General features: G+C 43.5%; 1 protein-coding gene across 1 annotated transcript; it reads right to left on the bottom strand.

Annotated features, from left to right (window-relative positions):
- Positions 1-774: 774 nt before the first annotated feature.
- LOC147893622 (Ribosomal protein L23/L15e family protein) lies at positions 775-11,049 on the bottom strand. Its single transcript, XM_087386238.1, has 2 exons — positions 10,776-11,049; positions 775-1,510 (listed from the first exon to the last, which is right to left on the bottom strand). The coding sequence occupies exons 1-2, from the start codon at positions 10,908-10,910 to the stop codon at positions 1,220-1,222; spliced, it is 426 nt and encodes a 141-aa protein (XP_087242364.1). The 5' UTR covers positions 10,911-11,049; the 3' UTR covers positions 775-1,219.
- Between the last annotated feature and the right edge of the window lie 5,410 nt (positions 11,050-16,459).

Here is a 16,459-nt window from a genome sequence, read left to right as displayed (position 1 = left end):
TAATTCCTTTGTTGATCATTCCACCACTCACCATCTCAAATTTATTCAGACCACAAAAATGAAAGAACATGGCAGTAACTATTAGGCTACGTTATTTCCACCCTTTACTTGATGACCACGTCTCTATTTTTTCCGCAATACTAGGCAACAATATTATCATAATAACCTTAAACGTCAAGATTACACCTCTTACACACCAGTTAAGAATTACTAGTTGAAATAGATGCAGGCAAGGATTTGAAAAATACACAATTCTTGATTGTTATGGAAAAGTTCCAGCATGAATTCAAAGATTGTACTAAAATTCATAGTGCAAACCATACTTTGTTCCATGTATTCAGTAATGTGTGTTTTCAAAGTCCTCATATTAAGGCCTGAAAAGGGACTCATCAAGCAAGAAGGAAAAAATGCAGTTGATCCCAAAAAACAAGGTGAATTTTCATTACGAGTTTCTTCTTTCAACTACTTTATTCTAATATTTGAGATCTCAGTGGGTAGAAGGTTTTGATTTTCGTTTTTGGCTTGCAATGAAAAAGAGAACAAGAAATTGGGATATTTCAATTTACCAGCAAGTACTCCCACTGAAGAAACCAAATTGGCCAGAGTCTGGCCTCTTAACAAATGCAAAAGAAAGCTAAATTATTAAACCTATATGCACAAACTTCATAAACTCATGACTATAATTGCCCTCACTACACAAGCCTTATTCCGAAGGGTGTAAAGGATAAATCGTACACCACAGAAAGCATTTAAATTGACAATAGTCAGATGAAGTAAACAGCAACAAAAAGCATTGAATATCATGAACATCCAGACACGCACCACAATTCTTCCGTTTTTCAGTTGTCAAAAGCAAAATGACTATTCATATTCTCCCTACTAGAACATAAAATCATGGCCATGATCCTACCTGTGACTGCTTGTGAACATGCAGACAGGTCAACATGATGTGCAGATGCCTCTGCAAGGAAATGGCAAAACGATTCTACATCGTTTTGTAAGCAAAATGAGATCTCAAGACATAGTTTTACAAGGTTTAAGGAAGCAGATGAAGCAGACTGTCCACTATATATCAAATACCATCCTGCAAGAAATATGCATGCTGTCCATCAAAAGGTAGAATTGGAAGCCAGAAACGAGCTACCTCAATCTTGCCAGAACGAAATCCCAATTTAGAGAAATGCGCTCTGAAATCAATAGATTATAGACCCTTAATGAGCTACTTCTGGCGCCTGCGATCCCTCTTGGTTTTGAACTGATTAGAAGCCTCGTTTCTCTGCTTTTCGTCATATTCCTTCATTCTACGCTCTTCCTCCTCAAAAAAATTAAAAGGAAAGAGATTGTCAGGTAAAGATATAGGCTTCTGGAGAACAACATATGCCTTCTTGTAGGCAGGGCTTGACAGCATCCAACCTCCACCTCGCTTCTTCTTTTTGCCATCCATGTTAAGGGTATTCACTTTAGAAACTTTCAACCCATAAACAGACTGCAAAACTCGCTTGATTTCAATCTGCCAGAATAGTTTGAGAAAATCAATAATTATTAGGCTAGAAAAAGAAGAAGGAAACCAACAGACAATGCCTTCTGCCAAGGATAGTTTTAAAAAGACTGAGACTCTCTACAATGGAAACCAGAAAAACAAGATTCATTTCTCTTTTTTTTTAAAACAGAAAAAGATCCATTACACTCTTTGGTCTCTTAGTTCTACCTACATAAGGTCGTTTTTCAACATTGAAATAAGCCCCACATCTACAGGCAAATCGCAACTCTTCCAACGCCTGGAAAATCACCTCTGAACACATGTAATTTTATTACTTTGTAGCATGCATGCAAGAAAAGTGGTAATGCTCCTCGATTCCCTCTTTAGAATATATGTATCGTTACATATCAAGTAAATATAGCTGCAGATAAGCACAGAATCGGTGACATACATATGGAGGAATTTTGAACGTTAATAAAGGATTCGAACTGATGAGCTTGGTTTGTTCAATCTACTGTCATTGAATCATTTGATATAACAGTTGCATTCAAAAAAGGTCCTAAGGAACTGCTTCATGTTTTCCCTCCAAGGACGTGTTGATCAATATCTAACCCCATTCTTGATGATCAACTTTTGTTAACGAAACTGATGCACACTGAGCCATACTAAGACAGATGCGGCCTGCAATGTTTCTGAGTATTGAGGATAAGCCATATTTGTTGCAAGTAATGGAGTACTCCAATAATTAGAAATGATTTTTAAAAATCAATCCTAATGCTTGGGCATGATGTAGAAACTTAAACAAACTTAAACCAAGCACACACACATAAAGAGTTGCAAAATATAGGACAACTCAGGAGGACATGGGATAGTGATTAACTGTATGGGGCAAGGGAAAGAGAAAGCTGCCACATGGGCAGTAAAGAGAGGGATGAAGAGGCTGCCACCAGGGCAGTGCACTGGCTGCTACATGGGCAGCAAAGGCACATCAAGGATAAATCCACATGGGACTAAGATGGTGCTGCCCACATACGAGGCTGTACGTGTGCCCTGCAGTTAGAAAACAGAGGAGGAGGATGTTTGCTGTAGCCAACACTCACGAAGCAGAAGAATGTGTATATAAGCATAGAGCACAAAACACACAGTGCTAAATTCAAATCTCGCTCCCTTCTGCCGTGCACATACAAGTAGATGTAGACACAGATATTGAACCATGCACAGTAGAGTAGAAACAGTAAGCATGTATTGCCCCAAAGGAACACAACTTGCACAAAAGTCGTGCTAAGTGTGCCACCATCTAGCAGCTAGGGTAGTGCCTGCCTACATGGCACCTCAGAACTGTCTTCGACCTCTTTGAGGTAGTGTTCTCGTACTGATCCTTCATCTCCTTGCTGCTCCTGTCTGCAGCCACAGCATGAGGCACAAGACACCCTGATCTCTGGCCTCCCTGCTGCTCCTGTGTGCAGGCAACATTGAGGCACATGACTAGATAAACCCTGCAATGAGGCCTTTATATAGGGCACAATGCCCTCCAGATTTGGCCGACCAGATCTACAGACTCACGACCAGTCTGCTGGACTGACCTGACCTGACCCACGGACTTGGACCTACCCAGTCTGTGATATGGCTGACAGCTGACCAGCCTGCCATGTGGCAGGCGCCTACTGGCCCAACCAGCTCCTGCACTGACCTGACCGGTGTATGCAGTCTACAGGCCTATTCTGCTCCAGCCACCTGCACCTGTTGCTGTCGACCAGTCGTGAGCCTATGAATAGGCCCGCACAGTCGAGCATTCACGCATGCTGCTGCAGACCCTGTTGCACCAGTTCCACACATTGCCTTGTTGGCAGGCCTTATTTGTACTCAGAACTGCACATACGGCAGCCTTCCAACCTGCCCATGTGACCTTTCTCTGACCCATAATTAGCTGCTGGTACACCACCATGCCGTCCTCATTTGGGGGCTCACAGGTGGGGAGGTTACCACAATAACCCCGACACTGCCTCTCACCAACCCACGGTAAGCCAACACCCACTCGTCGATGAAGATGCTCCATCAGCTCCCAGACAGAGCCCTCAAGAAATATCCAAGACATCCTTGATCATTGGTGCTCGAGCCCGCAGCTCCTGTCCTCTAGGTCCAGCTCCACCGAGGTAGCACCCATTGTCCATGCACATGTGAACAATCCCGGTACAAACTACAAACATCAGAAGCATCCAGCTGTCCCACTCAAAATCCAAGGATAGCCTGGTTCCTGCCAAGTAAAGTGCTCCCAAAGGTCTGTTTCAGTCTGCCACCACGTTGGCACAACAGGTTCACCTTGTTCTACTTCAATATTCTGCAGCTAAGCTTTGAAGAAGACTCTAAAACTCCTGTCCGTGTCACTTCTCAAAGCAATCACCACTGCCCTAGACAAAAGTCATGCAGCAGACATTGATGTCCTCTACAACAAGACTTCCCCCTCTATCTGCCAGGAAGACTTACAGCCTCCATTTCCTCAGCACCTAGAACACAAGGCAAAAACTTTGATGAAACCATCATTCTGAAGTCTGAATTTATGTGCATATTGTTGCATCCACCCATTTGAATGTTTGCTTTGAAAACAAACTAGGTACCTCCTAAAGGCACCCACCATAGCATCCATACAACCTTGTATTGCCATCTTCAGTGTTCATGTTCTTCTCTGACTCTGATCCTGGAAGTCTCTCCAAAAACACCTCTCTTATGCAAGTTGTGGCAGCCTTGTTCTCAGAACACCAATCCGAGGAACCCTTGCTGTCCTCCACCTTTACAAAGGCCACTTGTCCCTCTAGCTGATTAGACCATCTCTCAATGTCAAAGAATAAATCAATATACCTGATCTCATCAGCACTCGGAGTTGTCATCAAGAAGAGCTCTTCTGCTTTCATTACCACATTTGCAGCTGGTTTTGACTCTGATTCTTCCTTGAACTCCTCCTCCTTTTGATCAACCTTCATCTTTCGGCAGTTCCTCGCATGATATCCTAGATGATTGCAGTAGAAGCATTTCTACTTTTATTGCTTCCTCCACGTGAAGCGTCCTCCTCATCATCAGATTTGTCATCTTTCTTCTTGCTGGGCTTGCCATTGCCAAGCTTGCCCTTTCCTATGCCCTTACCCTTGTGCCATTGCTACTGTCCCAGCCTCCTCCTGTGCCAACACAGCCCCCAGCTTCTCAAAGGTGAAAATCCCTGACCTCTTCGAGTTATTGCTGGTTACAAAGGTCCTGAAGCTCTTCAGCAACATCCACCTTATAACCAACCTCAGAGCAAGGTTGATCTCTCAATACCTGCACTTTAGTGAAGCAGTGTCACCCTCCTCCATCTTCATCGTGAACAATTGGTTCGGGAGGTTTACGATCCTTGACATTAGATATTCCACGCTTCCTTCGTAGTATCTGCTAGCTGAAGATGCAAAATCACTCCCTCTGTTGTCGTTCCAATGATCATTGACATCCTTTGGCATCCTTCTCTTCCCACTGTCCTACCTCGTCCGGATCAAGTAGTTTTGTTACCTTTCCTGCCACATCCTTTTTGTCTTCTGGTTTCAGATACTCTCCCGTCTTCCTTGCCACTAGGTGGCTAAGTTCCTGGAATAAACTCAAGGCAGCTGATGCAAATACCAGCAACCCCTCAATAAGGTACTCTTGTCTGTATCTTGGCCACCTTCTTGCAAAGGTACCTATGATTTCCACAAGCATGAACTGAGATTTCCTTCCAAAGGTCCTCACCTCCGAGCTCCATGCACGTGTGAATCTTCCTCAGAGCTATAATACCATGCTAGAAAATAGAGAAGAAGGTTGCTTGTTGTAGCCAACACTCCCATAGCCAAAGAATGTGTACATAAATGTCGCCCAAAAAACACACTGTACTAAATTCAAATATCAATCCTTTCAGTCGTGTACACACAAGTATAGCTTAGTAGATAGAGATAGATACAGACACAGATATTGAGCCGCCATGCACAACAGAGTGAAACAGTAAAGATGTATTGCTCCACAAAACCTTATACAAAAGGTGTGCTCAGTGTGCCGTCATCTAGCGGGTATTGCCTACATGTGGACCTTTGGCACCTCAGAACTATATTCTACCTCTTTATGGCACCTCCAAAACTCTGTCAGCCTGCGTGCTCCTATGGAGCTTGAGTGCCCTTCTCAAATCCTGCTCCGTCAGTCCTCCTTGCTTCTATGCACTGCAGCGACTGGGGAGGAACTGTTCTTGTATTAGTCCTTGACCTCCTTGTTGCTCTTGTCTGCAGCCACTGTGTGAGGCACAAGACACCTTGATCCCTTGTGCAACCAATACTAACTTCTAAGGCACATGAACAGATAAAAGACCCCTGCAATGAGGCCTTTATATAGGACACAATACCCTCCAGATCTGGCCAACCACATCTACAGACTGGCCAACCAATTTGCTAGACTGACCGACTTGACCCACAGACTGGGCCAACCCCATCCCTGCTGCGAGAACGTTTGTCACACACACACACGTATATCTATATGTGTGTGTGTGCGCGCGAGTGCGAACTCACTACATAGACTATGATGTATATTTGTCCTACACGGAGATTTTCTCTTGATGTACTTCTCACCTTCCCAGTTTTGGGATATAATATAAAGCATTCAAAGTTTTCACCCCAAAAAAAAAGTGGTGTGTGTTGGGGTGTGTGTGTGTACACACATCCATATATTTATATTTATTTTATTTTTATATTTATACAATATGTTAGATTTAGTCCCCTGGTATGGCCTTGTAGGCTAGTCCTAGTGATTTAGGCTAGTTCTAGTGATTTTGGGGACATAAAGCCCACTTAGTCAACCTATGACTAATAGGACACTAGGACTTTAGGACTATCAGTGCTACCCTAGCCTACAGTTTATCATAACTACTTGTACTTCACTTCAATTGGCGTACTGTTGCTCCACTGTTGTGCCATTATCGTTGGAAAATAGGGTCCATTGTCAACTTATAATCCCCCACATGAGGAGAGCATAAGGACATGGTACCAAGATAGGATTGGGAGGCATAAGATACTACTGTGTGAGCACCAGGTATGTACACCTATGAGGAGGGAATCTTCCACAGGACAGCCACATGGGCAGCACCATAGGCTGCCATGCTGCCACATGGTCCACTTAGAGGTAGGCAGAAGCTCCGGAAGAGAGCAAACCTGTGAGCAGCATGCAGGGTGTGTACGCCAACATCTGCAGACTTCCTGGAGTATATACAAGGTGATGGATTAGTTGTGTAGCTGCTATGCAGGACTGCGCAGGAGCTGCCAAGAGAAGAGCTGGTGGTAGGCTGCTGCAGAAAAGGCTGGCAGAGGCAGCACACCAAGGAGTAGCAGTAAAGTACAGGCTGCTGAAAAGGCCTGGATAGGCTCTCACACAGTTCGGAGTGGAAGCAACCCTTGCATCTTGGTGCAGATCTTGGTGCCTACTTACAGCCAGTAAGAGAGCACTCATCTGCAGGCGGGTGCTGTCCAAGGAACTCGCACTATGTCAATGAAGCTCACTAAGGAGCACGCAATCAAAGGAGCGCAAGAACAGAAGTAGGAGCAGAGTTTGTGCTCACCATAGCACATCTAGGGCAGCGGACTGCTGCACGTTTTGGGAGCTCTGGTTATTTTGTGCAATGCATTTTGGAACTGTTCTCTTGTTGTCTATTTCCCGACTTTGGTGCTTGTCAGTTCTATTTTGTGGGCACATAAAGTTGAAAAGTTTTTTGAATTTCAACGTTCCCTTCTCCTCTCTAAGATTCTTCTGCTGCAGACAACTTATTTATTTACTATTTCCGCTGCGTGGAGAAACTAGCCAAGGGTCTAGGTTTTTCTAAAAGGTACTGCTGTTGCATTCCTGCTTCTGTTACCCACAGTGGAGGGGGTATCTGCTGCAGCTGTCATCACCTACAGGAGGAAAGGTGTCGCCCTCTTTCTGTAGGTGACGACAGCTGCAGCAGATAACCCCTCATTTTTGCAGCGGCTTTGGGAAAAAGTCACCACATTTCTCCCAAAATCGCCGCCAAAGTTTGCGGAAGCTCTTGTTGCCTACAGGAGGAAAAGGTGTCACCCTCTTTCTGCAGATTCGACCTGCTCCAATCTGCCCTGACTACTGCTGTTTTGAGCCGTGATCCTCAGAGGTCAAATCACCACCAAATTGGAGGTGTTTTCTGCATCAAATCAGCCAATTTTCTGCCTACATGGAGTTGCCTCTACTCCTTGGATTTGACATCAACAAGCTTGACCTCTTTAACACTTATCAAGGGTTAATGTCTGCTGGCTGTCTTTAGAAAGCTGAAATGCCTCTATTTTTTACGGATCTAAAGCCAAATTTTGCTGTTAACAGTTTGGGCCAATTACATTTGGGAAGAATTCTTGCTGCTGCAGTCAAACATTGACTGAGATAGTTGACTGTGTTGCCTGAAAAGTCAAATACAGCAGTCAGCAGATATTGGTGGTCAACTTGTTGGCTGTCTCGTGGCATCGGTCAACGAATTTTGGGGGATTTGGCTGAGTTGGCTGCACATTCATTTGGAGGATTGCATGGTACGACTTGGACCTGATTTGCCCTCATTTTGGCATACCTGCCCTTTGGAAAATTGAGGCTTTTGCTCCATTTGCTTTTGCATTTGGCCCTCGTGCCTTGGGGTTTTATTTTCAGGTACTGTCAGTCATTGGGGTCAGACATTTGCACACATTTGTGGTGCAGTCATTGTGTGTGCAGTCAGATTCTTTGGGAATTGTGCATTTTGCCTCAGTTGCAATCGCAAACAATGACTTGTTTGGTATGCTTACCCTTGAAGACAAGTTAGATGGCACCTACTACCCCATGTGGTCCTACATGATGCATCATAACAGTACGTATATTCTTTGTTCTTTGTCTTGTGTTTTCTCAGGTGCTAAGGAAATAGAGGATGAAGTCTTCTTGGCAGACAGAGATGGAAGTCTTGTTGCAAAGGCCATCAATTCCTACTGCATGATTTTTGTCAAAGACAGTGACGATTGCTTCGAGGAGCATGACCTGCTGATAGGGCTAAGATTTTTGGAGGCTTCTTCAAGCCTTAGTTGCAGGACACGGGAAGCAGAACAAGGTGAGCCTGTCAAAGCCTTTATGGTGTCAGAGCATCGATAGATCTAGAAAGTATATTGTTGCTGGTGGATTACTTAGGTATGAGCTCATTTGGAGCTTTTGGTCCAAAATTATGGAGACACTTGGAGATGGGATCAATGTGGATCAGCCATAGGGATCTCATTGTTCAGGTGGAGTACTTGGCTGCCAATGGTGCCAGAGTAGCAACAGGTTGAAACAGACCTTGGGAGCATGGTGCTTGGCAGGAACTAGGCTGTCCTTGGATTCTAAGGGACAGCTGGACGTACTTGACGTTAGTATCAAAGTTGCTCCAGTACACTGGTTGCTACCTGGTTGGTACCTGTATCCGAAGGAACAGGAGCTTCCGATTCGAAGACCAAAGATCAAGGATGTCTCCAACTTGTTCCTAAGATCTTCTCTGTGGAAGCTGATAGAAGATTTGCATCAACAAGTGGGTGTTGGTCCACAGTGAGTTGGTAAGAGGGGGTGTTGGGATAATTGTGGGCACCAACGTAGTAGCACAAGATGTCGCCTTGCGCATTGAATGGGATGGACCTTCAGTGTCACCAAGGTATAGCTGACATCATCTTAGGTGCACCATGGCTACTTGACCAAAGAGCCATAGCCAATTGGTGAGACTGCACCATGACACTGCGAGATGCCGATGGAAAATCCTGGGTGCTTTAGGTGGTTCCCAAGATGACCCACAAAAAGTAGTTGGCCTATCGATAATCCGACACGAGCCTTTGTGCTATTGGAAGTGGCAAAGATGATGGACGACAAGTTAGCCAGAGATAATTTGGTGGTATAAGATCATGTGGAGCCAAGTGTCAGCCATCCAGTCTGCCGTACAGGAAAAGATGACCCGATTGAAGATGCACTCCGATGGCAAGTGGAGATGCGAATGAGGTTGGGCGATCGAAGACAGGCCATCTGTTTGCAGCAGATGGTAGCACAGAAGGACCAGGCCAGGCCCAGATCTAGACAGGACAAGGCCGCAGAAGGTAGCAGCCGACTCACTGCTGCCAGTCGGCATGACAGACTCCCAGAGACTGGTCGGCCAGTCTGTCCAGTTGGCCAGCCCCAAGGAGGATCCAGGCCCGTTAGTATGGGCACAGTTAGTGAGAGAGTGATGTAATCTTCTTGCCCGTTACAGGAGAAGTTGGATGGTGCTAGCTATCCACACTAGCATCGCTGTCCTAAATCTGACAACTGCATCAAATGGGTTCTGAATGATTCCAAGTTGGATGCAGCCCTAGATGCAACGGATGAGGAAACAATGGTAGCATACACATCTCATGAGGTGCACACTCTGCCAAATGAGAGCAAATACACACTTTGAATTCAGTAATTGTGTAATCTTGTGTTCATCCCATAGACCATATTTTGGTCTCCACAAGTCATTAAAGATCTTCTCTCTTTTCTGCCTTCTCTCCTCTCTTACATGAAAGATAAGTAGGATCATTTCTAGGGCAATATATAAACCAAGAGCCCTATGGTTGATTGTTCATAACCCCAAACAATAGCAGGCGCGAATGCATCATGGTCAAGTAACGGCTAAGCATTGTTTGTTGCTGTGCTCATGCAGGCTTGTAGAACAACTTTGGTTTAGTTTCACAAAACTTGTGTGCACGTCTCAGCTCAAATTATAGTCATCTCTTGGAAGTCATCATTTAAGAGGAAGACCATACTTTCCAAGTAATAGGAGCAACGCTTCCTCTTGGTAGCTGGAACAGATGCCGTTTTCATATCTTTCTAGGTTACCACGCAACTCACGAGTAGTTGCCCTCAATAGGTTCGCATGGGACATCATCAGTGGCATCACTCTTTGTCTGAAAAGATGTGAGAGGCCGGGGAACTATCTTCTCCTCCTGGGGTGCTCAGGTGGACGACCTTCTAACGTCATGAACAAAATGCAACTAGGATTGATCTATCTCGTGTTTGTTTAAAACTATTAGGCGTTTGCAAGGGTCAACAGGACAATATATATGCACCAACGGCGTTCTAAGGTTAAGCAGGATAAAGAGAGCGTGCGAGTTGCATAATTTTGAATACCATGTCCCCATTGCCATGCTTTGCAATAAGGAGACAGAATTTTTGAGACACAGACGCTAGCTCAATTGTTAATCTCTCTCTCTCTCTCTCTGGTTTAAAATATTTCAAATGCAACAACAAATAGTCTCACCTTGCTTGCGCTTGGAATGGTCCGTAAGGAGAACTCAGTGATATTTTCCCGGGATGCCGGAAGCATCAACTTCAGAGGCAGATTTGGCAAATGAACCACCCGAGGAGTCAATTTGTTGAGCAAATTGCGTGCCATGAGTCCTGCAGGCAGCTATGCTGGTTGAATTCTGGATTTGGGGAGCCGCAGCATGCAGAATTAGTTCACCTTCCTTTAAACTTAAGCAAGCAGCCACCTTGCCATTTTACAAGCATGAAGGTTGTCACCTTTGAAATTTGCTAAAATATTTATCTTATCTAAGAAACAACACATTGGGATTTTGGCAATTTTACCAGCTAAACTCAGGGTCTTTCCAGAGTCCACATACTTCCCATTGTTGGGGGCACTTCTGCCCATGACGACCTTCCGGTCCCATTTTTTAGCCTTTACACATACATTGCTCGCCTGAACATGCATAAAAATTTTGAACAGCCCATTTCATTGGATTCTTCTCGAGGAAAGCAACCCATTGGTTGGAATAATGGGCACCGGGCACCCAACCGTGGCTGCCCATAGATAGGCAGATTTTGAGCTTGACATGGCATCCAAGGACAAGAGTGTGGTGGGTAGTGTGTAAAGCCCTGAGTGCCCGCCGTGGGTTTTATTTATTCCCATTGGCTATGAGGAGTGTCTTAAGGCCGACAAAGCCTCAGTGTGTAAGGAGCCTAAGTGTGTTTTTGAGACTTCTAATGAGATATATAGATTTTTGGAAATTTTTGTAAAGACACTATTAGAAAAAGAAATTTACCATTCGATTGAAATACCGCATGACAATTTGAAGCATTATATTATTATACAAAGTGATGCTTAGAATTTGATTTGTATTGAATCAATAAGTTGAATTAAAGGTCAACAGTGTAGAGAATTGGTTTGCATGTCTTGTAAACACACACACACAACAACACGCGCACATGTGTACGCATGCACATGTACACAAACATGCATTCTAGAAGGTGACACTAAAATAATAAAATATTGATGAACTTATGGTTTTGGTTTGCCATTTATCACTAAGTAGTCATATATTGAAAGGGATATACCAATCTCAATGTCTATAATGAAATTTTAAAAATGCAGGGGGAGGGGGGGAGGCCTTATAGCCTTTGAGAGTGCATAATAAGGACTAAATTTACTTTTTCATTTTTTTACTTTTTACGTATGAGTTCCTACACCACAAGCTGCCGCCGTTGGTGATCCTACTGCTACTATGTATCCATCTCATGGGAACATGGTGCTTGCATCGTGACATGATGGTGCGTAAGATTCATGTCGTCACTATGTCCTTGAATCAGATAAAGGAAAGGTCTACTTCTACATGTGACTACACATGCATACACAAGACTAAGTCTTATGGGGCATCGAGGGCTATGACCTTGTTATCAAGAGCTAACCCAACTCACATTAGCCTATAATAGCCTTCCACAAGGCCAATGCTCACACAACATTAAGGTTAACTAGCTATGCATACACAACACTAAGTCTGGGGGCCTAAGGGCTATGACCTTATTGCCATGAGTTACCCTATCTCATGTTAGCCCAATAGCCTTTTGTGAGGTCGATACTTGCATCATGACATGATGGTGGGCTAAGACTTTGGTTAATGTGAGTGGGACTTATGAAATCGTTGCATGGTTGGGTTAAGAAAAAGACCACACACAATTATTAAGTCACAGGCGGTGCGAATGATAACCTTATCATCAATCACTCATATACCATCGGGTCAGTGACTCCACGGGTTGTGATATAGCACTATGTCGCATTGCCATTGTGAACACTACTTCATGGTTAGGTCAAGAATGTGATTGGGAGTTCACATAATTCACAGAGGATAGAAGGCCACAATCATACTGCCATTACTTATCCATCGAGGATACCGATGATATAAATACCCCAGTATACTCGTCAAACTTTGTGAAATTCATCATATTAATTGAAGGAGAGATATGAACCTACCACCATCCAACATAACTTTGTGTTAGAACGATACATGTTACATTGGAAAGGAAGGTTTAGAGCGCATCTCTGCAGTTCTTATCCATGTCACAATTAATTATAACAAATTCACACTTAACAATGTTTTGTCTAGTGTACATCTATTTGGCTTTCATCTTGTCATGTAATTTAATTTTGCAATGAATACTACTATGTATGCCCAATTCTTTTCATCATGGAGTGTACCTTGTCCAGTGCCATTTTGTTGTTTAGTTTGAAGTAGAAGTTGTTGATTAATGTAATGTTGTCACTGGATAAGATGTATTTTCCAATATAACAACACATGTCTTGACTAGTAAGTGTTTGAATGTCCAATACGTTACTTGCTCATGTTTAATCGTGGCTAAGGACTATAATCAATCACCTATCAAAAGTAGCAAACCATACTTGAATATACCATAGAGAAAACCTCTAAATTCTATAAATAAAATCACACATATATATGTATGTATGTATAAAAACATACAAAATAATTTTTTTAAATATATACAAACTACTAAACAAGACCATGACACTAAAAGAGCAACCAAAAAATGGAATACAATCTAAATCAAAAAATCAAAAAGAAAAAGTGAAAAAGGGAGAGAGCAAATCAATAGAGAGAGAGAGAGAGAGAGAGAGAGAGAGAGAGAGAGAGAGAGAGAGGAGTGCACAAGATATAGCTACCTATACACTATGTTGTATTGAACATAAACATGAATATATACATGTGAACACCTTAGGGTTAGGGTTAGGGTTTGCCCCTAATGCCCTATCTAGATAGTGCAATTTACACTATCCTCAACGCCCCCTCTTAAATTGCACTGTGTAAGTAGAGGGTGCATGTACAAGATCTTTTTGTGTTTTGTTTGGTGCATATGATAGCATCCAAAGCTGAAAAAGAAAATTGGAAAGAATCATAGTAGTATGTGCATGTGTGAGCACAGTCACTACGGAGCGGGAGCGTGTACAATGAGTACAACTTATGAGAATTTGTACATAACATGTATTTCCCCCTCTTAATTGTGGGTCATCCTTCGCCTTTGGGAATGAAACCCAAAGATAGGCCGAAGGGAAGAGAAAGGAAATATGCAGAAAGTAAAGTCCAACTGGATCAAAGATTGGTGAAAGATGACTGCATCGAGAACTATGTGTATGGCTGCGTGCTGAACATGTCATAAATCGTCATTGATTGTGCAGCTGCTATGTAGAAGAGGCATCTGGATTTGAGGCTAGATTTGATGTAGCTATGGAGAAAGAATCCAGGAGGTTGTGACAAACAAGAGTGTCACCAACCCAAAAGAACTGACAGCAATGGCGGAGTTATGCTACAGTAGAGGTATTATCTCTGTCGAATGATGCGGGGTCAAAGAAGACCGCATAATCAATATGGACAGAGTGATCTAGGGGCTGAAAATTTTGGGCCAAAGGTGCAGGTATGATACACTATTCTGCTGATGCAAAGGCCCATGAAACTGACAAGGTGTCCAACTTGTATGCTTAACAATCATGAGATGAAGGTCATCTAATGTGTGCATGGCTAAACATCCGTCGGCATGGGATGTAGCATCTGTCATAGGCTCAAGGTGGAGCTGACAGTGTAAAGGCCTAGAAGCTTGGATCCACCAACCACTAATCTGCATCAAATAAGGAATGTACACTATAGCCACAAGTGCATGCTAAAAAACTGAAGTTCCCTATGTTGTGCTATGGCTGAACTTGATGATGGCCACTGCATTGATGCATAAATGTCCTCATGTCGAGGAATGATCTATTGATCGAAAGAGGTGGTGATCACTGGATCCAAGGGTGGTGCAATGTAGCATAACTGAGCTAATGTTGGAATGTCTTGTAGACTGATGTGCTGATCTCTACTGTTGATGGAAAATGTGTCCAAGGATGTGATAAGCTTCGTATCAAAGGTGAAAGCATCAGTGATGGATGCTAGAATGAAGTCACCTGAGGAGCTGAGTGCGACGTGGCATATATCTCCACATGCGGTTGATGTGAGTGCCTCATACTAAGGACTTACCCAGTGAATAATTGCATGATCATAACTAAACTCCTACTGTGTATTTGTATCATCTATTGCAAACGATGGAGTCAAATCCATGGAGAAATGTGATGGCTGTACATCACTAGAATCAAACGGTGTTGATGTAGATGGGATTGCCTCGTGCTGAGGGCTTACTGTCGAAATTGTACCTCATGCTGAGGGCATATTGACAAATGTGCATGATCAGAATATGAAGGCTGATCCATGCTAACATGTGGAACAATTGTGTCCAATCTCTCAAGACCAATGATCAAGTCGACATCATAAACTAGAACATACCCTGTGGCAATGAATGGTCGAAGTAGGTTCTCTTTCCTCTCACACATCTCGTTTAGAGTCATGGCTGGTGTATCATCAACTGTGTGATGTAGATAACTCCATGTTGGAGATAGTTTGATTCTTTGTTCAAGAGGCTTACCCATGTACCGAAGAGAGAGTCTACCCATGAGAACACTTTATGAGAGCTAACCAACTCATGTGATGGAAGAACTACGGGTGTATGCCAAAGATCAAGCCTATAATGAAATGATGACAACTATGTGTCGGGAGTAACCAAGAAGCTATACAAGGCTGATGTGTACGTGTAGCTTCCAATGCCAAAAAATAGTCAACAATGTGTTACTTTACATGGGTGGCATGTGTGTGCAAGATGAATGCAACAATCATAAATCCAAGGAAGATCACTCTGCCAAGTGTCACATTGAAGTGCTAAACTACTGAATGCCAAGAGACTGAGCTGGTGTCAGATGTGTGAATGTGTATACCGATGATAGATCCGAAAGGGACTAACGTTGATGGAAACTAATCGGGTAACATGGAAATGGCTTACTTGGCTCGGTGGAGTTGAATCTCCTCTATGGCTATGCTAGTCTACAACTAGACTACATGCCAAAGCATGAAATGCAGCAAATGAATTTTATTTCATTTATTTTAATGTGTTGGGTACGCTACAATGGATCAGGAGGTGGTTTTGATGATGTTGACCTATGAAAACGTTAGAAGGCAGATTTGAGATGCTCAACATGTAGAGCACGATCTAGCAATCATTTTTGTTTTTTGGATCACCTCCAAATTCCACCTACATCAAAAGCTATGGCTCCTAGAAGGATGGCCAAACTTTGATCCCAAGGGAGAGGGCAAAATGATGTGGCTCTGTGAGGACATGGAACTATGTGTCACATGCAGAGAGAAAATCTATGCCTATGTGGCACTCCATGCTTAGAAGGCACATGCTGACTGTGCAAATGATGTGGCTCTACCGAGCAGGAGTCTGCGTGAAGCTTCTGGCTCGTTTGATGTAGAGCCACTTGTTGAGGAGTGCTGTCATGGGCTACGCTTGGAGATGTCGAGTTGATGGAGAGCCGACATCGTGGGCTAGAGCTTGGCGTTGATGGAGCTTGGAGCTGGCATTGTGGAGAGATATTGCATGGCTTTGTTGTTGCTGCCTTGGCTGGAGAAGGGCCGTTTGAGGTCATGGGAGTCCCCTCGTTGCTATATGGCAGTGGTCGAGGCAGTCAGGTTGCTAGTCGCCCTTGCATGTTGGCTTGTGTGCCGGCTGCTGAACCATTGTCAACGTTGCATGTGGCTGGCTCATCGAGAAAATGCATAGCAAGGTGCTAGT

The sequence above is a fragment of the Dipteris shenzhenensis genome, chromosome 15 (genome assembly GCF_047967505.1).
Source record: "Dipteris shenzhenensis isolate YYH24624 ecotype China chromosome 15, Dip_SZ_1.0, whole genome shotgun sequence".
NCBI classification, from domain to species: Eukaryota; Viridiplantae; Streptophyta; class Polypodiopsida; order Gleicheniales; family Dipteridaceae; genus Dipteris; species Dipteris shenzhenensis.
The sequence above is the reverse complement of the archived record's forward strand: the minus strand, read 5'-3'. Positions and strand labels throughout refer to the sequence as shown.

Excerpts from the sequence above, each read along its gene's own strand:
- LOC147893622 (XM_087386238.1), bottom strand. The coding sequence starts at position 10,910 with ATGGCACGCAATTTGCTCAACAAATTGACTCCTCGGGTGGTTCATTTG. Across the intron at positions 1,511-10,775 it reads CCATTCCAAGCGCAAGCAAG|ATTGAAATCAAGCGAGTTTT; the intron begins GTGAGACTATTT and ends CTATTCTGGCAG.